The sequence below is a fragment of the Saccopteryx leptura genome, chromosome 5 (assembly GCF_036850995.1).
Source record: "Saccopteryx leptura isolate mSacLep1 chromosome 5, mSacLep1_pri_phased_curated, whole genome shotgun sequence".
Classification (NCBI taxonomy): Eukaryota; Metazoa; Chordata; class Mammalia; order Chiroptera; family Emballonuridae; genus Saccopteryx; species Saccopteryx leptura.
In genome coordinates this window covers 178,383,852-178,407,098 of record NC_089507.1, presented here as the reverse complement: position 1 = coordinate 178,407,098, position 23,247 = coordinate 178,383,852, and the positions used below count along the sequence as shown (strand labels likewise).

The 23,247-nt window shown below is 42.1% G+C and overlaps 1 protein-coding gene across 3 annotated transcripts; it reads left to right on the top strand.

The window, feature by feature from the left end:
* Window positions 1–1,386: 1,386 nt before the first annotated feature.
* NAA20 (N-alpha-acetyltransferase 20, NatB catalytic subunit) lies at window positions 1,387–23,178 on the top strand. 3 transcript variants are annotated; one of them, XM_066386996.1, is made up of 6 exons: window positions 1,387–1,515; window positions 12,269–12,293; window positions 15,506–15,596; window positions 16,509–16,644; window positions 22,106–22,218; window positions 22,649–23,178. In XM_066386996.1, exons 1-6 carry the CDS (start codon window positions 1,403–1,405, stop codon window positions 22,732–22,734), a joined length of 564 nt encoding a protein of 187 aa, XP_066243093.1. In that variant the 5' UTR covers window positions 1,387–1,402; the 3' UTR covers window positions 22,735–23,178. The 3 variants fall into 3 exon arrangements, with proteins under 3 accessions (XP_066243093.1, XP_066243092.1, XP_066243094.1); XM_066386995.1 differs by having other exon boundaries at window positions 22,073–22,218; window positions 22,649–23,152; XM_066386997.1 differs by lacking the exons at window positions 1,387–1,515; window positions 12,269–12,293 and adding an exon at window positions 2,295–2,357 and having other exon boundaries at window positions 15,530–15,596; window positions 22,073–22,218; window positions 22,649–23,150.
* Window positions 23,179–23,247: the final 69 nt, after the last annotated feature.

Below are 23,247 nucleotides of genomic sequence, written 5' to 3'. Positions count from 1 at the left end.
ATGTTTCCATTGGTAAATAACACTTGCATAAATGAAACACTTCCAATAATAGTTGAACATTTAATAAGTTTAGAGGAAAAATTGGGTTCTTATTTTCCATCACTTAACACTGAACAATAGGACTGGATTAGAAACTCATTCATGGAAACTTCAAGTGATTTCGGTTTAACATTAACAGAAGAAGAAGAACTGGCAGCTATATCCACTGATCATGGATTGATGATTAAACATAAGGCATTGTCTCTTGAAGCCTTTTGGATTTCTATAAAAGAAGAATATGTGACAATATCTAAAAAAACTTTGAACATTTTACTACAATTTTAAACATCCTATTTATGTGAATTAGGATTTTCTACCCTCAACACAATTAAGAGTAAAAAGAGAGGAATTCTTCAATGTATTTACCAAGGCATGAGAGTTTGCCTTTCAAATATATGCCCAAACATTGAAGAAATCACTAGGATACATCAGGCTCATGTTTCCCATAAACACAAGAAGGAAAAAACTTAACACATGCGTGCCGGAACCTGCTGAGTTTACTAAATCTTTTTTTTTTTTTTTTTTGTATTTTTCTTTTTGAAGTTGGAAATGGGGAGGCAGTCAGACTCCTGCATGTGCCTGACCGGAATCCACGTGGCATGCCCACCAGGGGGCGATGCTCTGCTCATCTGGGATGTTGCTCTGTTGCAACCAGAGCCATTCTAGCGCCTGAGGCAGAGGCCATAGAGCCATCTTCAGTGCCCGGGCCAACTTTGCTCCAATGGAGCCTTGGCTGCAGGAGGGGAAGAGAGAGACAGAGAGGAAGGAGAGGGGGAGGGGTGGAGAAGCAGATGGGCGCTTCTCCTGTGTGCCCTGGCTGGGAATCGAACCTGGGACTCCTGCATGCCAGGCCGATGCTCTACCACTGCGCTAACCGGCCAGGGCTGAGTTTACTAAATCTTACTAAAAATGTATCTCTCTATATATAAAAAATAAATTTTGTCGTTTTAAAAATTTTTTTAATCCCCTTTTTACAAATTCTAAAAAGCATAACTCAAAATATGTAACATAAAAATGGTTTTTAATGTCAGAATAAATTTAATTTTGTCTTATTCATTTCATTTAATTACCATAAAAGCACGCTTGGACTTTGTATATATATATTTAATATTTGACTTAATTATTATAACATATTTCTCAGAAATTTGTATATAGTGCGCCTACAATTATTTGTAGGATTTTAAATGTGCCCTGACTTCAAAAATTTTGAGAACCACTCTTCTAAGGGATAAAAGACCCTGCTTGACTTGACAGAAGTATTGTGGCAATTCCAACTTGCCGCCAGAGGGCGGTGCATCGCTGCGTGGTTGCCTAGCAACTGATGGCCCGGAAGAAGTTTCCCGCCCTGGAGGCCGCCAGCTGGATGACTTCCGGTAGGAAAGCGAGGTCTAGGCAATCGGGCTTTGGCTGCAGCGGCGGCGCAATGACCACGCTCCGAGCTTTCACGTGCGATGACCTGTTCCGCTTCAACAACATGTGAGTAAGACGCACACTGGGCGAGAACTGGTGCGGCTTCCCCTCACCCGTCCGGGGTCCTAGGAGTGAAGCCCGGCCGGCCGCCACTGGCGCCTCCCGGGGGCTGCAGGGTCCCAGGCCAGGGCGGACTGCCATGCTGACCTTGGCCTAGGCGCCCCAACTTCATCCCGCAGCCCTGCGTGCCCGTGGGCGCAGGGGCAGTGCGGGCCGCCTCTCCCGGCGGGCGTCGGACTGCGCTGGGTCGGGGGCGAGGCGGCCGGAGCCGCGGGCCGCGACTCGGCTTCCTCTCCTTGCTCGGGACACCCCAGAAGTGCTGGCCGCAGAGGTCGTTGCGAGGTCGGTAGCTGGTGGCTGAGTGTTTGTTGCAGCCCACCTGGTGGTGACGACGAGCTTGTGAGTGAGCTCACGTGTGGTTGCGGCCCCGCAGCGGGGTGTGGGTTTGTAGCTCGTGCGGAGCGGCGCCGGGTGGGCACAGCTTGTTCTGCCGTGCGGACCCCAGGCCGAAGCACGTGCTGGGGGTGCCCGTTTGTTGCAGTTTCTTTCAGTCGAGCTGTCAGGATACGGTACCATCTTTTTTTTTTTTTTTTAAAGAAAACTTTTACTATGAAAATATATGAACATTTAAAGAGTTGACAGTTTTATCGTGAACACCTATATAGACATCAGCTGGATTCTGAAGTTTTGCAGCATTGGCTTCACCACATACCCATCTAGCCATCTGCTCATCTTTATACCAGTTCTACATCCACCCACCCACCAACGAATTCCACATCGACTTTTGAAGGTTGGACAAAATGTTGACGGTGAAGAAGGAAGTTCTGGAGAGGGAAGGCGGTGTTAGGGTGAGAAAGCTTAAGGTGTGGCCAGACCCCTGGGAGATGAGTGTGACTGTGGTGGTGGGTTTCTGTAACAGAGTAGCCAGAAAGAAAAGGATCAAGCCAGTTTTGCTCCATTGTTTGAGGGGTTTACACTTGATCCTGTTGGAAGAACTTCTGTTGTCACCTCCCAATTGAAGCAGCATAACAAGGCAATTTGTGCTGAGCTCTCTCTGATTGCAGCGCTGGTGCTGCGGTAACCCTTTTAATCCTCACGATTGTTGGAGTAGGTAGACTCATCCCCATTTTATGTACGAGCAAACTAAGGTGCTGCGAGCACAAGTGCATTGTCCCAGGTGTTAGACCCCTGCAATGGGAGTGAGTAAACAAGGAGTCTAATCCAAGGAGATTGGCAGTAGAGCAGGGACTCTGAAAGAGTGGCCCCTGACCATTGGGGAACATTTTGGAAATGCCAATTTTCAGCTGTTTGAGATCTACATCTCTGAAGCCCAAGCTCTTCAACACAGAATGAAAGGTGATTAGACGAGGTACGCCAGGCAGGTAAGCCATTTAGGGGTCTTGGCAATGGCCTAGATATAACAACTTAACAAAGGTTTGGGTCTGGGAATATAGATCTGGGAGGTGACAGTGTCCCTTGAAGCTTCAAGAATAGAAAAGGCAAAGAAAAAAAAATTAGAAAAGACAAAGCTTCTTGGCGAATTAGTTATAACTGAAGATCTGGGAAGGGACAACACTTTTATGTGAAAATGAAAAGAATAGAAGATGAATAAGCATGAACGTGTACATTATATTACAACATTAGATTTCAAAGAATCACCCAGCTTAATAAGGCCTTTCAGAGTCCGCCAGCAGAGGAACTCCTCTCTCCCGCCCCGTCTCCTGTCTCACTTTGATTGGGGCACTTCATTAGAGAACTCCTGGGATTCGTCGGATGAACCTGTTGCAGCAAGAACTGAAGAAGCAGTAGCTGTAGAAACATTATAATTAATATAACATATTTTATTCTTGGAAAATTATTTGCATATCTATTTATGGACCTATACCAGTGAACAAAACGGGAAAGTTATCTTTATGGAATTTACATTTTAGAGGGGAAAACAAGAATATACAAATACAAGCAGATATGAAAGCAGGAAAGGGACATAGGAAGTTAGTGAGAATTCAGCTTTAGGGAGGGGTTTAGGGAGGGTGTCATTGAAGAAATACCTAGGCAAGTTGAGGGCGTGAGTCACTGGAGTCAGGAGAACTTCCAAGCAAGTGCACAGATACCTTTCAGACAGAAGCAGTAGCCCAGTGTGGCTGGAGCAGAGTGAGTGTGGGAGTGTGAGGGGACAAGGTCACAGTCAGAGGGCTGAATCTTGGAGAGGCCATCAGCAGACTTGGGATTCTCTGCCAAGTGTACTGATATATGCAGGTGGAGAAGTCAGGTTGACATCTGGGCATGGAAGTCTCAAGTTCAGGTTTGGCCTAAAGATAGGAAGGAATTTGGGAGTCAACCCTGTATAGATGGTATTGAACTCAGGAGGCTAGTGACATACCTGATGGGGTGAATATAGATAGAGTCTCTGGGTTGGCATCTTGGGCATCAGGAATTAGAGTGAACTGGCCCATGAGATGGGAGGAAGACCTGTTGGGCGGCCTTGGAAGCTGAGCAAGGAGAGTATTACAGGTGGAGAGAGTGGGGAACTGTGTCTAGAGCTGCTGATGGCTGATTGTGAAGTGTACTTGTACATTTCTTCCAGAAAGGATGGAGACTGGCAGAGCTCCAGGCAGGGTTACCAGAGAACAAGTAGAGTGAGTGCAGAGTGACCTGTGGTGGCATGATGGGTAAAGTGTCCACCTGGAACGCTGAGGTCACTGGTTTGAAACCCCAGGCTTGCCTGGTCAAGTCACAGAGGAGAAGCAACTACTATGAGTCGATTCTTCCCTCTCTTTCTTTCTCTCCTCCCTTTCTCTAGAGTGAGAGCATGTAAGTGGTGGCTTTGGTGGTGAGAACTTGGTGAAGCTTTCTTCTTACCTGTTGTATTTTCTCTGTGAACTAGGAAGCGGCTGAGACTGAGCAGGGGGCTGGCCTGGTGGAGAGTTGAGGCAAGAGAGAACAGGTTAGAGCAGGCATGACCAACATACGGCCCGTGGGCCGGATTTGGTCTGCATAATGAGTTTATGTGGCCCGCGATTAAATTTTTAATATCCTCCGCACGACGCACTCTGGAAATGAAATAAGTGGTACTTTTAAATCGTTATATTTATACATAAACTACGATATCTAACTATTGTACAACAATGAAAGTTAAAATCTCAGCTGCTCAGAAGCGGAAGCGTCTTTGATTATTGGAAATCGAGATAGTTAAAAAGATAGTGATATGTGGAAAAGAATTTCGTGTATGACCAGTCTAGGGTTAACTTCCAATAACAGGTCTAATGGATTTGCAATACTACTTTATTTTTTTAAAAAATTCCATTATAAAGATTTACAACTTTAAAAAAAAAGATTTACAACTTTTGTACTCATCTGTGCAATTTTTGTAAGCAATTGAATAATGGAAAATATGGAAATTTAAAAATACTTGCCAAGGAATATTTAGTAATCTTCAGCTCAACTTATATTTGTGAACAAACTTTTTCTTTAATAAATCTAAATAAAAGTACAAGATCAAGATCGAATGATTTACATTTGGAGGCTGTGTTAAGAATAGCTACTACAAGTATAGAGCCAGATATTAAAAAAATAATAGGTGATGCAGAGAGCCTCAATATGTCACATTAGTTTTTTTGTTAATTTTTTGTACTAAATTACTTACATTTATTCATAAACAAATTACATAATAAAATTTTGTTTACTTAAATCGTTTTTGTATTTAACATTTTTTAATTTTAATATTTTGTCGGACCCGTGAAAAAAGTTTTCTTTCTAATCTGGCCCCGGGGGCAAAAACTGTTGTCCACACCTATGTTAGAGCAAGTGATCCTCCAGTGTGCACCAAGGTGCTTCAAGGTTGCTTTGGGGCTCTATGAGGTCATAGCTATTTTCATGATCATACTAAGGAGGTTTTTTGTCTTTTCCACTCTTTCTCTCACAATTGCATAGTTTTCCAGATGTGTGATCATCCAAAAGCAAGTATAACGAACAGATAGGAGAATTCAGCTGTCTTCTATTAGGCCAGATATTAAAAAGATCTGTAAAATTGTTAAAACAATGTCATTCTTTTTTTTTTTTTTTTTTTTTTTTTTTTTTGTATTTTTCTGAAGCTGGAAACGGGGAGAGACAGACTCCCGCATGCGCCCGACTGGGATCCACCCGGCACGCCCACCAGGGGCGATGCTCTGCCCACCAGGGGGTGATGCTCTGCCCCTCTGGGGCGTCGCTCTGCCGAGACCAGAGCCACTCTAGCGCCTGGGGCAGAGGCCAAGGAGCCATCCCCAGCGCCCGGGCCATCTTTGCTCCAATGGAGCCTTGGCTGCGGCTGCGGGGAAGAGAGAGACAGAGAGGAAGGAGGGGGGGGGGTGGAGAAGCAAATGGGCGCTTCTCCTATGTGCCCTGGCCAGGAATCGAACCCGGGTCCCCCGCATGCCAGGCCGACGCTCTACCGCTGAGCCAACTGGCCAGGGCCCACTAAATTTTTCTAATAAAGTTTTTTAAAACTTTAAAAAAAAGGATTTTATTTATTCATTTTAGAGAGGGAGAGAGAGAGAGTGACAGAAGGGGGGAGGAGCAGGAAGTATCAGCTCCCAAATGTGTCTTGACCAGGCAAGCCCAGGGTTTCAAACGGCATCTTCAGTGTACCAGGTTGATGCTTTATCCGCTGTGCCCTCGCAGGCCAGGCTAACGTATTTTTTTAATACGTCACACAACTTTACGGTTGGTTTGGGGAAACGTTTATTATACATGATGAAATAATTTGTCTTTGGCAACATGATTATGTATGAAGAATGTAAGTATGGATGCCCCCAAAGCAACACCATTCTAGTCCCTAAAGTGTGGCTGATTGTACTTGCCTCACACCACTGCTCATTTAGGTAACACCATAGCTGAACAGTCCTTTCTTTCTGCTTTTCAATTCTTGCTTTCTGTTAATGATATTGACAGTTTCATACAGAGAAATACAAGAAAAAAACGAGTTTGCCTGACAGGGTGGTAGCATAGTGGATGAGAGAGGCAGCCTGGGATGCTGAGGACCCAGGTTTGAAACCCTGAGGTTGCCAGCTTGAGTTGTGGGCTCATCCAGCTTGAGCCCAAAGGTAGCTGGCTGGAGGCCCAAGTTTGCTGGGTTGAGCAAGGGGTCCCTGGCTCGACTGGTCAAGGCACATATGAGAAAGCAGTCAATGAACAACTAAGGCAGGGGTCCCCAAATTACAGCCCGCGGGCTGCATGCGGCCCCCTAAGGCCATTTATCCGGCCCCCACCACACTTCCAGAAGGGGCACCTCTTCATTGGTGGTCAGTGAAGTACTGCCCATTGTCGCTCAGGTACAGTACTACTTCCGGTGACGCGGGACGCACATGTCACGGCTCCGGAAGTGTCTGCGACACCCCACATCACCAGAAGCAGTGTGAAATAACAGCAGAAGTAGGAAGGAAGGCAAAGCACTATAACCGTTACTACACAGTACAGTGGCCCCCATACTCCCCCAAATGTACAACAACATAATGGCCCCTATAACCTCCCTTTGCCCAAAAGTCTCCCCCTACATTACTACACACCATGTTTCCCCTATTGTAAGACCCTGTCTTATATTAATTTTACCCCCCCAAAATGGGGGGCTGTCTTATTTTTAGGAGGTGTCTTATAATAGGGGAAACATGCAGCAGTGGGCTTCCCACAGAAGAGGCCCACCGCTGCTGCTGCAGATGTCCAGGACGCTGTATACACAGTGTCACAGGCTGGTCACCGCCATCCCTGAGTACAGCACTGGAGGCGGTGCTGGGCAAAGTGGCATGTTTTCAAGTTGCCAAGCTAATAGCGTATACTGGCAGACCATTCGTGGAGGGAGAATTTGTTAAAGAGTGCCTTCTTTCTGTTGCCAAAGAGATGTGTCCAGAAAAGGCAGACTTATTTAGTACAGTTAGTCTTTCAGGATCTACAATTACACGAAGGATTGAAGAAATGAGAGACAATTTGCATCAGCATTTGCAAAACTCCGCAAGAAAACTTTCCTATTTTTCCTTGGCACTCGACAAGAGCAATGATGTTCGTGATTCTGCACAACTTCTAATTTTTATTCGTGAGACGAATGACAATTTCAAAGTCACAGAAAAGTTTGCTGCACTGCAAAGCATCAAAGGAACAACTACAGGAGAGGATATCTATGAAAAGGTTCCCAAACTGTGAAGGATTTCTGGACTGGGCTAAACTAGCCAGTGTGACAACTGATGGTGCTCCTAGCATGATGGGGTCTAAGAAAGGAGTAATTGCTTGCATTAACCAAGAGATGGACAAACGTAACCATTCTCATCCAATAGCCATACACTGCCTCATCCACCAAGCGCTATGTAGTAAACCACTGAAGTGGGACTCTGTTATGAAAATTGTGGTATCTTGTGTTAACTTCATTAGAGCTAATGCACTAAACCACAGACAATTTTAGGAATTTCTGTCTGAGCTAAATGTTGCCTATGAAGATGTTCTGTACCACACAGAAGTCTGTTGGCTGAGTCGAGGGAGAGTTTTGAGACATTTCTATGACTTACTTCCACAGAGTACAGCTTTTATGCTTTCAAAAAACAAAGTAAAAAAACAAAAACAAACAACAAACAACAAAGAAGTACCAGAGCTCAATGATGCAGAATGGAAATGGCACCTCGCCTTTCTGACAGGTGTAACAGAGCTAGCTACTCAACAGTTTCAGTGTGCAACTTCAAGGAAAAGGGAAGCTCATCTGTGATATGCAATCACATGTGAAAGCATTTGAAGTAAAATTAGGCCTCCTTATCATACAAGTGAGGGAGGAAAATTTCTGCCATCTCCCCTTAACTCAAAATCTGTTAGCGGAAAAACCCTTGATTGCATTCCCAAAAGAAACATATGGATTCACTGAAAAAGTCACAAAAGGAGTTCCAATTCAGATTTAAAGAGCTTCATCTCCATGAACAGGACATACAGCTTTTCCGTAACCTGTTTTCTATTGACATTGAAAATGTGGATACAATTTACCAAATGGAACTGGCTGAACTGCAGAATTATGACTCTCTGAAAGACGCATTCAAGTCAAGCAGCTTGCCTAATTTCTATGCATCTCTCCCCTCTGAGAAATCCTAATCTCAGGAACCACGCACTCAAAATGGCAACCATCTTTGGCAGCACTTATGTCTGTGAACAGACTTTTTCCAGAATGAAACATTGAAATCTCCAACCAGATCTAGACTAACTGATGCACACTTGCATCTCTTGTTATGGCTAGCAGTGACAAATATGGAACCGGACACTGACCATCTCATTAGCCAAAAGCAGGCCCATAGTTCCCATTGAAATACTGGTCAGTTTGTTGATTTAAATTTATTTGTTCTTTATTTTAAATATTATATTTGTTCCCATTTTGTTTTTTTACTTTAAAATAAGATATGTGCAGTATGCATAGGGATTTGTTCATAGTTTTTTTTTTTTACAGGGACAGAGAGAGATAGAACGGAGAGAGATGAGAAGCATCAATCATTAGTTTTTCATTGTGACACCTTAGTTGTTCATTGATTGCTTTCTCATATGTGCCTTTACCGCGGGCCTTCAGCAGACCAAGTTACCCTTGCTTGAGCCAGTGACCTTGGGTCCAAGCTGTTGAGCTTTTTTTTTTTTTTTGCTCAAGCCAGTTGAGCCCGCGCTCAAGCTGGTTACCTCGGGGTCTCGAACCTGGGTCCTTCCACATCCCAGTCTGATGCTCTATCCACTGTGCCATCGCCTGGTCAGGCTGTTCATAGTTTTTTTTATAGTCCGGCCCTCCAGTGGTCTGAGGGACAGTGAACTGGCCCCCTGTGTTAAAAGTTTGGGGACCTCTGAACTAAGGTATCTCTCTCCTTTCCTGTCTGTCCCTCTCTCTCGCTTAAAAAAAAATTTAAGAAATTACTGTTCTAGTAATTTGATCATTAAGTCTAAGCATTGATAATAAATGTGTGTCTTCTGTTTGCTGTTTTTCATGAAAAGGTGAACTGTTATCTTTCAGAGAAAGTGCTGAGCACAGTGTCAGCGCATAACAGGCGCTTAGCATTAATCTCCCTCCCCCTTAAGCAGAATTCAGATTTATCACAAGGGTCTTTCTACACAGCAGTGAAATCAAAGTGGTCAGTTTCTTATTCACCCTCCCACCAGGAGAGGGACTGATCATGCCTGTCTCCACAATCTGAAAGACCTCTTTCTAATTTGAGGCTTTGACGTTCATTTTAACCTGATTTTACTTTTTTTAAAAAAAACTTGTTGAGTTGTTTATTAACTAATGTTATATCAATAAATTTAATTTTTTTATTTTTTTTTATTTTTTTTTTTCATTTTTTTTTTTTTTTCTGAAGCTGGAAACAGGGAGAGACAGTCAGACAGACTCCCGCATGCGCCTGACCGGGATCCACCCGGCACGCCCACCAGGGGCGATGCTCTGCCCACCAGGGGGCGATGCTCTGCCCATCCTGGGCGTCGCCATAGGCAGAGGCCACAGAGCCATCCCCAGCGCCCGGGCCATCTTTGCTCCAATGGAGCCTTGGCTGTGGGAGGGGAAGAGAGAGACAGAGAGGAAAGCGCGGCGGAGGGGTGGAGAAGCAAATGGGCGCTTCTCCTATGTGCCCTGGCCGGGAATCGAACCCGGGTCCTCCGCACGCTAGGCCGACGCTCTACCGCTGAGCCAACCGGCCAGGGCCTAATTTTTTTAAGAAAAAGTAAAATCAGACTTCCAGATGTACAGCATTAGACATTGGTGTGTTCTGTGGCGTGCTCCTCGCCTGCAGTCTGCTTTCTTCTGTTAGCGTAGGCTTGACTCCCTCCACCCCTCCACCCCTCCACCCCTCCACCCTCCACCCCTCCACCCCTCCACCCCTCCACCCTCCACCCCTCCACCCCTCCGCCCCAGTTCTCGCTGGAACCACCCTTCTGTTTTCTGTTTCTGTGACCATCTGACTTGTTTCACTTAGCGTAATGCTCTCAAGATTCATCTTTGTTGTCAGAAATAGGAATATTTCACTTTTTTAAGCTGCCTAGTATTCCATTTTAAATGTATACCACATCATCCTTGTCCAGTCAGCCATCAGTGGACACTTAAGTTGTTTCCATGTTTTAGTTATGTAAACAATGCTGCAATGAAAATAGGGGTACACATTTTTTTTTTTTTTTTTCTGAAGCTGGAAACGGGGAGAGACAGTCAGACAGACTCCCGCATGCGCCGGACCGGGATCCACCCGGCACGCCCACCAGGGGCGAGGCTCTGCCATCCAGGGGGCAATGCTCTGCTCCTCCGGGGGGTCGCTCTGCCACAACCAGAGCCACTCTAGCGCCTGGGGCAGAGGCCAAGTAGCCATCCCCAGCGCCTGGGCCATCTTTGCTCCAATGGAGCCTCGGCTGCGGGAGGGGAAGAGAGAGACAGAGAGGAAGGAGGGGGGGGTGGAGAAGCAAATGGGCGCTTCTCCTATGTGCCCTGGCCGGGAATCGAACCCGGGTCCCCCGCACGCCAGGCCGACGCTCTACCGCTGAGCCAACCGGCCAGGGCCAGGGGTACACATATCTTTACACATAACTATTTTTTATATTTTTTCAGGGAAATACTCAGAGTAGGAATTACTGGGTCATTTGGTAGTTCTGTTCTTAATTTTTTGAGTTTCTTGTTTTCTGTAGTAGCTGTACTAATTTACATTCCTACCAACCTTCCTTTTCTCCATATCCCCTCCAACACATATTTCTTAGTCTTTTTACAATAGCTACTTCTAAAAGGTGAGGTGTTAACTCAGTGTGGTTTTAATTTGCATTTCCCTAATAACTAGAGATGTTACCTTTTTGTTGTCTTCCCTGGGAAAGTGTTTATTCAGGTCCTCTGCCCATTTTTAATTGGATTTTTGTTGTTGAGTTTTGTGAGTTCTTTATATCTTCTCCCATCCAGCTAGCTTTTTGTTTTGTTGATGGTTTCTTTTGGCTTTGAAGTTTTTAGTTTGATGTAGTCCCATGAATTTAATTTTGCTTTGTTTCACTTGCATTTCGGATCAAGTTCATAAAAAACACTCTGGGACCAATGTCCGTAAGTTCAGCGCCTGTGTTTTCTTCTATGTATTTTGTTATTTCAGGTCTTACTTACATTCAACTCTTCACTCCATTTTTAGTTCATTTTGTGTTATGGCATAAGATAATAGTCTAGTTTTGTTCTTTTGTGTATGGCTATCCAATTTTCCCAACACCATTTCCTTTTTTCAGTGTATATTCTTGGCTCCTCTATCAAAAATTAGTTGCCCATATATGTATGGGTTTATTTCTGTGTTCTCAATTCTGTTCCATTGGTCTGTATGTCTGCTTTTTGCCAATACCATACTATTTTGATTACTATAATTCTGTACTGTAGTTTGAAGTTGGCTTTGTTAATTTTTTTCAGGGATTACTTTGACTATTTGGAGTCTTTTGTGGTTACATAAATTTTCTAAAAACTTAACTCGTGAAATAGGTGAAGAGGATTAAAAGGTCTAGCTAAAATATAAATAAGTCATAAGCATGTGATGGATAGTATGGTGAGTATAATTAATTAATACTGTATCATATACTTACAAGTCGCTAAGAGAGATCTTAAAACTTCTCATCACAATAAAAAATTTTGCAGCATGACCATTAGATAATTTAAACCATCTTCCTTAGCCCTAAAGTTGTTTTTAAAGTGGGTTTAGCATGTTTTGGTATCCTATGCATGGGCTTATTTAAACTGGTGTTGTAAACACTGCTTATTACTGACATTTCTCATTTCTTTCAGTAACTTGGATCCACTTACAGAAACTGTATCCTTTGTTTAAACAGCATGAAGGCTTAGTAAGCATGAGGAAAATAGAGAAAGGGAGAAAATAGACAAGTACCAAAAAACTTTAAAACTTGTAGATCAGGAAACAGCGTAAGTAAGACTGTACGCAATTAAAAAACACCACAAACAAGAGTCATCTGCAACCTGCCTGACAAGCTGCTAACCTGATGACCTCATGAATCTAGAACAGTACAGCTTCCCTGCACAGCTTGCCCTCAGTAGGAAGTTTGGCTGTACACACAGAGTGGTCAGTTCAGCAAGATGCGTGATTTCTGTCTGTTGTGAATGAAGTCTGGCATGATGAGTAGTCCAGGGCAGGTGGTGGTTCCATGTGGTCACCAGTGACCAGGTTCTGCACTTGAACTACTCTACCATTCCCAGGGTGGCCTTGGCCTTCCTATCCCATGGCTGCCAGAGCAAACGGTGTAACATCCATATTCCTGGAAGAAGGATCAACAGGGGGAAGGTGAGCGTGTCCTTGCCTTTCAGGGGTGCCTTTGGGAAGTACCATGCAGCCCTCTGTATCTCAGTGACCAGCACCTGCCTCATGCCGCACGGATCTAGCTGTGGGAGTCTGAGGATGTGCCTACCTTTACATTGGGGCTTGCTACTAAAGTGAACAAAGGATTTGGGGTAACAATTAGCAGTATCTATCAGTTACTAGTGGCTTAAAACACAGAATTGGATGTTTGGCTTTTTTATGTCCATTGCAGGGTACAAGCATAATATTAACTGATATTATAATAAAAGAGGGCACATAGGAGGCCAGTGAACTTATAGGGGTTCATTCTCACCAGTCAAAAGACATGCGAATTAAAACCAAAATGAGATGTGATGTTTCACTATCAAATAATCAAGAATTTAAAAAGATGATAAAACTTAGTTCCGATGACTGCAGGAACATTCTCCTAAGTTGCTAGTGATGGTATAAGTGGTAGTCGTTTTCTGGAAGACACTTTGGCAATGTAAGTCTTAGTGCTTCCATTTCCTAGAAGCAGAAAATAATAAGCAACAGAGGCAGTTATGTCAGGGCATGGCAAACTAAGGTTGTGTGAGCCAAGGTGGCCCACTGCCTATTTTTGCAAGCCAATTTACTGGGACACAGCTGTTCTGAGGAATTTACTATTATATGTGGCTCTCGTCCATGGGTTTCGTAGTTTGAGTAGTTGCAGCAGAGACAGTTGGACCACACTGTCTAGAATATTTACTATGTGGCCCTTTACAGAAAATGTTTGTCAATGTCATTACAAAAATATTTATTGCAGAATTATAACATTGAAAATTTGGGATAACATTCACAATAAGGAAGTGACCTTAGACTCTAGAATAATTATTCTATAGTCATAAAGTATTTTAAAAAGTTTTTGAGAAAGTGTAAACAACTCAGGTCAAATGTCCACTGTCAGGATATGTATATTTAAATTGTCTTTTCACACAATGGAATACTATACAGCAGTAAAAATTAACTATAGGTAGAGGCATCAACAGGACACAAATCAGAAACAGAGTTGAGCCTGACCAGGTGATGGCACAGTGGATAGAGCGTTGGCTGGGATGCAGAGGACTCAAGTTCAAAACCCCGAGGTCGCCTGCTTGAGTGCAGGTTCATCTGGCTTGAGTGCGAGCTCACCAGCTTGAACACAGGGTCGCTGGCTTGAGTGTGGGATCATAGACATGACCCCAAGGTCGCTGGCTTGAGCAAGGGGTCACTCGCTCTGCTGTAGCCCGTTGATCAAGGAAATATGAGAAAGCAATCAATGAACAACTAGGGTGCCACAATGAAGAATTGATGCTTCTCATCTCTCCCATTCCTGTCTCTATCTGCCCCTCTCTCTGTCACACACACACAAAAAGTTGAGTGGAAAAAGCAAAAAACCTATGAAAATTTCATTTATATTTTTAAAACTATGACCTTTTAAAGACATTTCCATGTTTAAGGAAAAGTAAAAGGATTTTGAATGACAAGACATTTTGAAGAATTTTGAATGACAGAAAAATTTTCACCACATTGTAAGGGAAAATATTAGGATGCAAATCAACTTACATGGTGTGCTTCCAGTTACCTTTAAAAAGTCTCAATCCAAGTGAAGCCTTATTTGAAAGTGACCTACCAGAGCCTAGTGGGTGATAGCTGGGCAGCTGGGCCTCCATTAGCCGGAGGAGGAGATGGTGTCGGTGTGTGTTGAGGCTGCATGGCAGGAAGGGGGGCTGGCTGTCATTAGGGGTTGTGTTTGAAGAGTATTGAAAATAAAGCTTGTTCTTTTGAAGAGAATTTGAAGAATTTACTGAACAGGTTTTCCAGGCTTTTTTTCCCCAAATGTCTGATTGATGATGCCCTTCATAGAATTGGATCAGCAAGCTTGCTGATATAGAAGAAATCTAGGAATGAGTACATATCAGTAAGGACAACAGGGTTGAAGAGTTAATTAATACACAAATTATTCAGGCATTCTTCACTCTTAGCTTTTATTTGCATTACTAAACACAAAGAATTTTAATCCGTGGAAGGGAAAATGGTAATTGTTAGGTTGCCTTTGAAAGTACTTAGTTTTATGTTTTGTTTTGGGTTTTTTCCTCAAGATAAGAAACAATTTATTATAGAGAGAAGAAAAATTTCTTATCCAAAAACAGAAATCTGTACAACTTTGCCACAATCAAAATACATGAACTGGACAAATTTACACTGGTTCATAATTTACCAAATAAAAGATGACTAGGAAGTCATCTTCCAGTCTCATTGCTGAAGCTAAAGTAGAAACCAGTCATTAATCTTCTAATGCAGTTCTGCAGAAGTACACGCACCAGAGAGAGAGTGAACACTACTCATACATAGCGTAAGGAAGACAGATGGTAAACCAGTAAATATCAGGTGAGGGTAAGGGCTATACAGAGATCTACTGTTACCAGTAGGCAGGCAGATGACAGAAGAATTTCGGAGTCCTGGTTCTCTGCTTTCTATTAGATGGTGCGGTCTCCATTCACATTTGAGGTTATAAGTTCAGGTAATTGTTAAAAATTAGTGCTAACATAAATATTTCACACAATGATATGATTATAGATATCATTACATATATAGAGCTGGGGTAAAGTAACAATACACTTTTTAAAGGACACTATTTTAAAGTTAAAATAACCCTTTTATGAAGAAGTTTGTTGCTGTCCATCACTGCACACTCCTTAACAAGACTCTAGTATGGGATTCCTTTTTACTTACAGTACCTCGCCCACTGGCCAGAGTATTTCATTGTTGCAGAGGCGCCTGGTGGAGAGTTAATGGGTTACAGTAAGTATAATATCACTTGTACTATTTTAGATAGTTTGTTTTTCTTTTTTTTTTTTAGAGAGAGAGAGAGAGAGAGCCAGAAGGGAGAGAGATGAGAAGCATCAACTTATAGTTGCAGCACTTTAGTTTTTCATTGATTCCTTTTCATACAATCCTTGACTGGGGGGCTCAAGCCAGTGACCATGGGGTCATGTCTATAATCCCACGCTCAAGCCAGCGAGCCCGCACTCAAGCCACATGAGCCTGTGCTCAAGCTAGCACCCTCAGGGTTTTAACCTCAGTGTCTCAGGTTGATGCTCTAGCCATTGTACCACCACTGAGCAGACAAGATTTTATAACAGTATAGGTTTCAGCTGATTGACACTGATAAAGAATTGAAAGTATAATCATGATGTCTGTAATTTTCCTTTTCAACCATTAGACAACCATTTACGCCTTCTGTTTTAGGCACTGTGCTAGGCACTGGCCACACAGCAGGGCGCAGGGAGCCAGCACACTGCGTCTCAGTCTCCTGAGATCTTGCATTCTGTGCATATGTTACGTTTCTACGTAATACAAGCAAACCTAGCTGTGGACTGTCTCAGTTATATGTACACAATGCATCCCCACACACATACCGACCCATGTGAAGTGTACATCTTTTTAATAGTACATGTTCTGGTTCTGCGTTCAAAATCAGCTATGTTTTTAGTATATCATTCTTTTAAAAAATTTCTTCTGATTCTACAACTAGATAATTGCATGACATTTACAAATGAAATTCAAATAAAAGCACAAATGACCATTAGTTAGATGAGTTTAAGATTTAAAAATTAAAACTGTTTCCTTTATACTGAAAGTATACCACACAGTAATTCTATATTTATGTGTAAGCCCATGTGTTCATTAATGAGTGCAATCTTTTGTTGGCAGTTATGGGTAAAGCAGAAGGCTCAGTCGCTAGGGAAGAATGGCATGGGCATGTCACAGCTCTGTCTGTTGCCCCAGAATTTCGACGCCTCGGTTTGGCTGCTAAACTCATGGAGTTATTAGAGGAGATTTCAGAAAGGTGAGATCCTACTTTCCTAATAATAATAATCTATGAATTTTGACCATTTGATTTTTCTTTTTTTTTTTGAACATTTTAAGACTTCTTTTTCCTTCTGGCTGAATAAATATGCATTAGTTTACAGGAATTTTATTTTTAGCCACCAGTATTCCTTATAGCAATTTTGTCTCATATTCAGAATAGTATTATTGCCCCTATTTTTAGGAAAATTAAGGTAAAGTAAGTGACCTGCCATAGGCTTATAAGCTGGGTAATTGGTGGAATCAAAGACTAGCCCTCAAGGTTTCTTTTAGTGTTCTTGCCACTGTGGTATTCCCAGATTCTCTGTAGCACTGCCCTTGGTCTCTGTTATTTCACAGTGCCTTCTTGTGGCCAAAAGCAGACAGTCTAGTCTTAAGCAGTTAAGCCTTAACAGTCTAGTAGCTATTTAGAAGAACAATAAAGAAATTGAAAGAAAAACATCTTCATTTTGCCTGGAAACACTGTAGGCTTTCTACTTAATGGACTTAATAAAGGTAAGTTTTAAGGTAGTAACCAGGGCTTCGAAATGGTTCTAGCACAGGTGGCCCAGAGGAGCCCATTCAGAGAAGAGGAAATAGTGTTAGCTGAAAAAGAATCAACTCCAGTCCTTAGAAATACCCTAAAATTTAAGTGATCTTGATTTGTATGGGTGTGTGTGTATGCCTGTATCCATCTAGCCATATATATATATGCATCTATCTCCATGTATTTTTAAATGTAGACATTAAAAACAGAAACAGTATATAACTTCCAAACAGAAAAAAATAGAAGGACAGAATGACATTCAAGTGACAGATAACCATGAAATAAGCTGGTAGCCGTGACCTTAAATATTTTTGGTAATTACAATAGTAAATGTTTTTTAGAAAAATTGAACTTACTGGGGTGACATTGGATAATGAAATTGTACAGGTTTCAGGTGTATAGTTCTACAATACATCAACTATGTACTGCATTGTGTGTTCACCACCCCAAGTCAAGTCTCCCTCCTCACCATCTATCCCTCCTCTACCCTCCCCCCTTCCCCCCATTTTCCTTGCCCTCCTGCAATTCCCAAAAACTGTTGTAAGTTTTCTTTGCTAAATCCCTTTACCATTTCTACCCAGCCTCCCAACCCCCACCTCCTCTGACAGCTGTTAGTCTGTTCTCTGTATCTATGAGTCTATTTCTGTTGTTGTTTGTTTTATGCATTAGATTCCACATATGGAATCATATGTTACTTGTCTTTCTCTGCATACTTCACTTAACAAAAGTAACTGTTAATGGACTAATGACTCCAGTTAAAAGACAAAGACTTGAGGACATTATGCTAAGTAAAGCCAATTACAGAAAGATAAGTACTGCAGGATTCCACTGACGTGAGATATCTAAAATAATTAAACTCAGAGAATCAGGGAGTGGAATGGCAATGGCTGAGGATTGGAGTGCAGGGGAAGGGAGGAGTTACTCAACAACAGACATCCAGCTTCAGTTAGGCGGAGGGAGTAAGCTCTAGAGCAGGGGTCCCCAAACTTTTTACACAGAGGGCCAGTTCACTGTCCCTCAGACCGTTGGAGGGCCGCCACATACAGTGCTCCTCTCACTGACCACCAGTGAAAGAGGTGGCCCTTCCGGAAGTGCGGTGGGGCCGGATAAATGGTCTCAGGGGGCTGCATGCGGCCCGCGGGCCGTAGTTTGGGGACGCCTGCTCTAGAGTCTGTTGGACACATTGCCCCTTAGCCAGCAGTACATATTGTACGTACAGGTTATTAAGATCTCATGTTGTGTGGTTAGGAAAAAAAATTGAATTGAAAAGTAAAATAAAATAGAAAAAAGGGGCCCTGGCCAGTTGGCTCAGTGGTAGAGCGTCGGCCTGCGTGCAGGAATCCCGGGTTTGATTCCTGGCCAGGGCACACAGGAGAAGCGCCCATTTGCTTCTCCACCCCTACCTCTCTCCTTCCTCTCTGTCTCTCTCTTCCCCTCCTGCAGCCGAGGCTCCATTGGAGCAAAGGTGGCCTGGGCGCTGAGGATGGCTCTGTGGCCTCTGCCTCAGGTGCTAGAATGGCTCTGAATGCAACAGAGCGACGCCCCGGAGGGGCAGAGCATCACCCCTGGTGGGTATGCTGGGTGGATCCCGGTCGGGCACATGCGGGAGTCTGTCTGACTGCCTCCCGGTTTCCAGCTTTGGAAAAAAAAGAAAAGAAAAAAGGAGAGACTGTCAGAAATCTTCTGTTTACAGGAAATATGTACAAAGATTAAAGATAAAGACTGAAAGGAAAGGAAATTTTTATGCAAATTCTAACCAAAAGATAAGTGGTGTGTTTAAATGAACAATAATCACAGTATAGTTCAATAATTAGCATAAAAAGAGTCATAGTATATTGATAAAAGACTTAATCCAGCAGGAAGATATAATAATAAGAAATTTATGTCACCAGGTGACATAAATTCGAAGTAAAAATACGACACTTGGCAAAACTACATGGAGAAACAGAAAAATCATTATAATGGGAGGTCTGCACGTGCATCTTTCTGATAGGAAATGAGACAGCTTGATTAAGGCTATATAGAGTAGGCGTCAGCAAACTTCCTGGACTAGATCCTAAATATTTAGGCTTTGCAGGCTACCTAAGGGCTCTTATTACATAAAGACATTTTTTAAAATAACCCTTCAAAATTGTAAAAAACCATTCTTAGCTTGAGAGTAGTACAAAAATAGGCTGTGAGCTGACCCCTGACTTAAAGAATTTCAATCAGTAGCCCAAAATCTTTCCACAAATAAAACCATGGCTTTTCTGGCAAAATTTTACCATTCTATTTAAGAAATAATAACCATAAGTTCAATTTTACACAAAAAGAGGGAACATTCTTCAACTAATTTTTTAAGGCTAGGATATCCTTGATAATAAAATTTGACAAATACATATTAGAAGGCCAATTTGAGAAAAATCTCATTACAGATTAAAAATTCCAGAAAAATCTTAGTAAAATGGCTTCAGCAATCCATGAAGAGATGATAATCAGGGGAAGGTTATTTTAACATTACAAGATATATGAGTATGTTCCATCACAGTGATAGATTAAAGGAGAACATTATCTAAGTAAAGGCAGAAAATGCTTTGATAACATTCAATACTCATGCTTGATTAAAAACTGTTAGCAGACTAGGAAATGGAAAGGGAGAACTTCCTTAGACTGAAAAAATAACTACAGAAAGTCTGCAGTAAATGTGGGTGGTGATGCACTTCCTTCCTTTTCTAATCTGGGACAAGAAAGGGACACCTGCAGTTAGCCCCGCGTCAGTGATGTACTGGACACACTAGGCAGCGCCAATGAACCCAGAAAATAAAAGACGTGGGTTGAGAATAAATCAGCTGTCATTTTGCACAAATCAAGATTTTGCAAATAGAAAACCCAGAAGAATCTACAAGTAAATGTTCAGATCAGCGACTTTGAACTTCTTTCATCTCAAGGCACATGTAAACTAATTACTAAACTTCTGCAGCACACCAAAAAATAATGTTTTTTGCTGCTCTGACAAAAAAAAAGTACAACTTTGATTCATTCACACCAGACAGCTGTTGTGTTGGTTATCTTTTTAGACAAAGACAATCTAAGGAAAAAGAGGTCAGTGCCCCTGGTATTACATGTTCTAAAAATCTTGTGGCACACTGGTTGAAAATGCTGGACTAGACAAAGTTAAAGATGTTGTATATAAAAATCCATATAAAGTTCAACTGCATTCTCCACAAGATAAAAAATTTAGGAAGAGATGCTGTTTCCAGTGGCATCGGAATGCATCAAGGCCTTAGGAAAAATATTAACAAAAGCTACAAGACCTCTGAAGTTTGTAAAAGTTTGAGAGACATTGAGATGACCTTTGTGAATGGAGAGATTAAATGGCCACTGTGGCGCAGAAGACTGCATGTAGTAAACTGGTAATTGGTTCACAGAACCCATGTTAACTGCAATCAAAATCTCAAGAATTTTTGTGGGACTTAAACTTATAGGGGAATGGTAAGGGCCAGAGAGGGACAACATATGCCTGAAACAACACAGCGGGAGGGCTTGCCCCGCCCGTGTCAGGCTGTAACTGGTAAGACTGTTAGGGCTAGAGGAGCTGTCTAGAGCAGTGCAACAGAATCGGAGAAACAGACCCAGGACTGAGGGAGTTTTACATCCCTCAGAGGAGGTAACTGCAGATGAGTGATGAAAGGACACTTTTCCATAAAGGTGGCGGCACTGAATATTCATATGGGAAGAGTTCTTCCCAGATTACTATCTTACTATACACAACTCGGTTCCAGATTTGAAGAGCAAAATTTAAAAGCCCTGTGAAGTTACTGTAGGAGAGTGTCTCTGACCTCAGGGTAGAAAGTAACTTCTGAAACAAGCCATGAAAATGCTAACTGTATAGGAGAGTTTCATATATTTAAGTTTACTGAAGTGAAGTAACTTTGTTCATGAAAAGATACATAAGGAGCTCTGGCCCAGTAACAGCTCGGTTGGTTCGAGTGTTGTCCAGGGGTGCAGAGGTTGCTGGTTCAGTCCCCAGACAGGGCACATACAAGAACAGATCTGTGTTCCTGTCTGCCTTTCTTTCCCTTCCCCTCTCTCTAAAAGCAATAAATAAAGAAAAAAAAATACATAAGGATGACAAGACAAGCCACAAACTGGAAAAAGATATTTAGATTAGAAAAAAGATTTGTAACATCCTTTACACAGTGTTGAACATCCAGAATATATAAAGAAAAAGAAAAATGTGTGAGAGACCAATAAGGACTCCAGAACGGGAAATTTAAATGGCCAGCAAAAATATAATCCAGAATGCTAATGAATACCCTTTATGCCATTATGCCATAAGGTGTTCAAAAATAAAGTCTGATGCAATAAGCCTTGGTACTGTGGTAATGAAGTCTTACCATACTGGGAGCGTAAGGTGGTACAAGCAGGTTGAGAAACAGGCGTTATCTAGTAAAGATGTGCGTACTGCCTCGAGCCAGCATTGACACTCTTAGCTGCAGACTTTAGCTGTTGTGCTAGGAGACACAACACAAGTTTACCTGTAGGACCATGGGCAGTTTGTGTGCTAACCAAAGTGCAGAAGAGCAGGCTCCAGTTACACAGAGGCCAGCTTGCACAACAGTGACCAAGAGAGGCACATTACTTTTTGAAAAGTTTATATTTTAAGAAAATGTGTATTGCAGGTTTTAAAATATTAGCATGCAGAGAGTCTTTTTATACAGTGAAATAATTATAAATTTTCAGTATTAAACATTGATTTATGATGTAATTGGCTGTAAGGTCCTATGACTACCATTCTACCAGTAATGGTCAAAGCAAAAGCAAGTATTGTTTCTAAAAATATATGTATTATTTTCTATGGTTTATCACATTCTAACATTTTCCTTTTTTAAAAAAATTAAAGAAAAGGTGGATTTTTTGTCGATCTCTTTGTAAGAGTGTCTAACCAAGTTGCAGTGAACATGTACAAGCAGCTGGGCTACAGCGTGTACAGGACGGTCATCGAGTACTACTCGGCCAGCAACGGGGAGCCCGATGAGGATGCCTACGGTGAGCGCCCTTCTCTGTCCCCACAGGATGCTGGACATTGACATTCATTCTGCAGACTGAAATCATCACTTATTTTAATAAACTTAAACGAATCATATTTGTTGGACTTAATATTTTAAATGATATATATTTCAATTTCCTTTAACCTGCCCTTCACTAGTCAGCTTATTTTATCAATTTCTAATTACTGCCAATTACCGTCTTATTACATTACAGGCTTATTTCACTAACATTCTGTTCAAGAACATTTGTATGAAGAGCCAAATCCCAGTTTGGGTTAGGTTATTAGCACTGGGCTACTTGTGATTAAGTCTCATTTGTATAAAGACGACAAAACCTCTTATGGGAATGTTGTCTGTATGCTTTAAGTTTGCTGTAAAATGGTTTGAAATTTGAGTACTTAATTACATTAAACTTTGCTTCCTAACAGATATGAGGAAAGCCCTTTCCAGGGACACTGAGAAGAAGTCCATCATACCACTGCCCCACCCAGTGAGACCGGAAGACATCGAGTAGCCACGGGCAGTGGTTCTGAAGCTGATGCTCCAGATACTATGGACAAGATTACTTTCATTGGATGACTTAGTGCTCCGTCAGAGGAAAGGACTCATTTAAGTCTTGACTTCAGCAAAATAGTTTAAATCTCGTTTCCAGTTAGCAGTATCACACCTACTAAAGCTGTCCTCTGCACTGTAACAGGAGGCAGTGGGAAAGGCAGCCAGGTCAGGAGACCCCCTGCGGTCATGGTTCGTGCTGTTTGGCACATGCTAGGGGCGACCTGCATTCTCCTCCCCAGTCAGTGCCTGAGAACCACTGCTGCATATGTATATTTCTATTTTGTACTGAACTACTGATGGAAGCTTTAAAAGCATATATAAAATGTTAAATCTAAGCTATAGAATAAAGTGCACTGTTGACGCTATAAATGTTTTCTGAAAGTTTGTACAACTAAATTAGGATTGAGAAAGCATCATTTAGGATATGTTGTTTCTCATAAATTTTTGATTTATATAAAAAATATTTTTAAAA

Bases quoted from the DNA above. Each gene is read 5' to 3' on its own strand.
- NAA20 (XM_066386995.1), top strand. From the start codon at position 1,403: ATGACTTCCGGTAGGAAAGCGAGGTCTAGGCAATCGGGCTTTGGCTGC. The intron at 1,516-12,268 runs GTGAGTAAGACG...CATTTCTTTCAG, and splicing joins CTGTTCCGCTTCAACAACAT to TAACTTGGATCCACTTACAG. The intron at 16,645-22,072 runs GTGAGATCCTAC...AAAAAATTAAAG, and splicing joins TTAGAGGAGATTTCAGAAAG to AAAAGGTGGATTTTTTGTCG.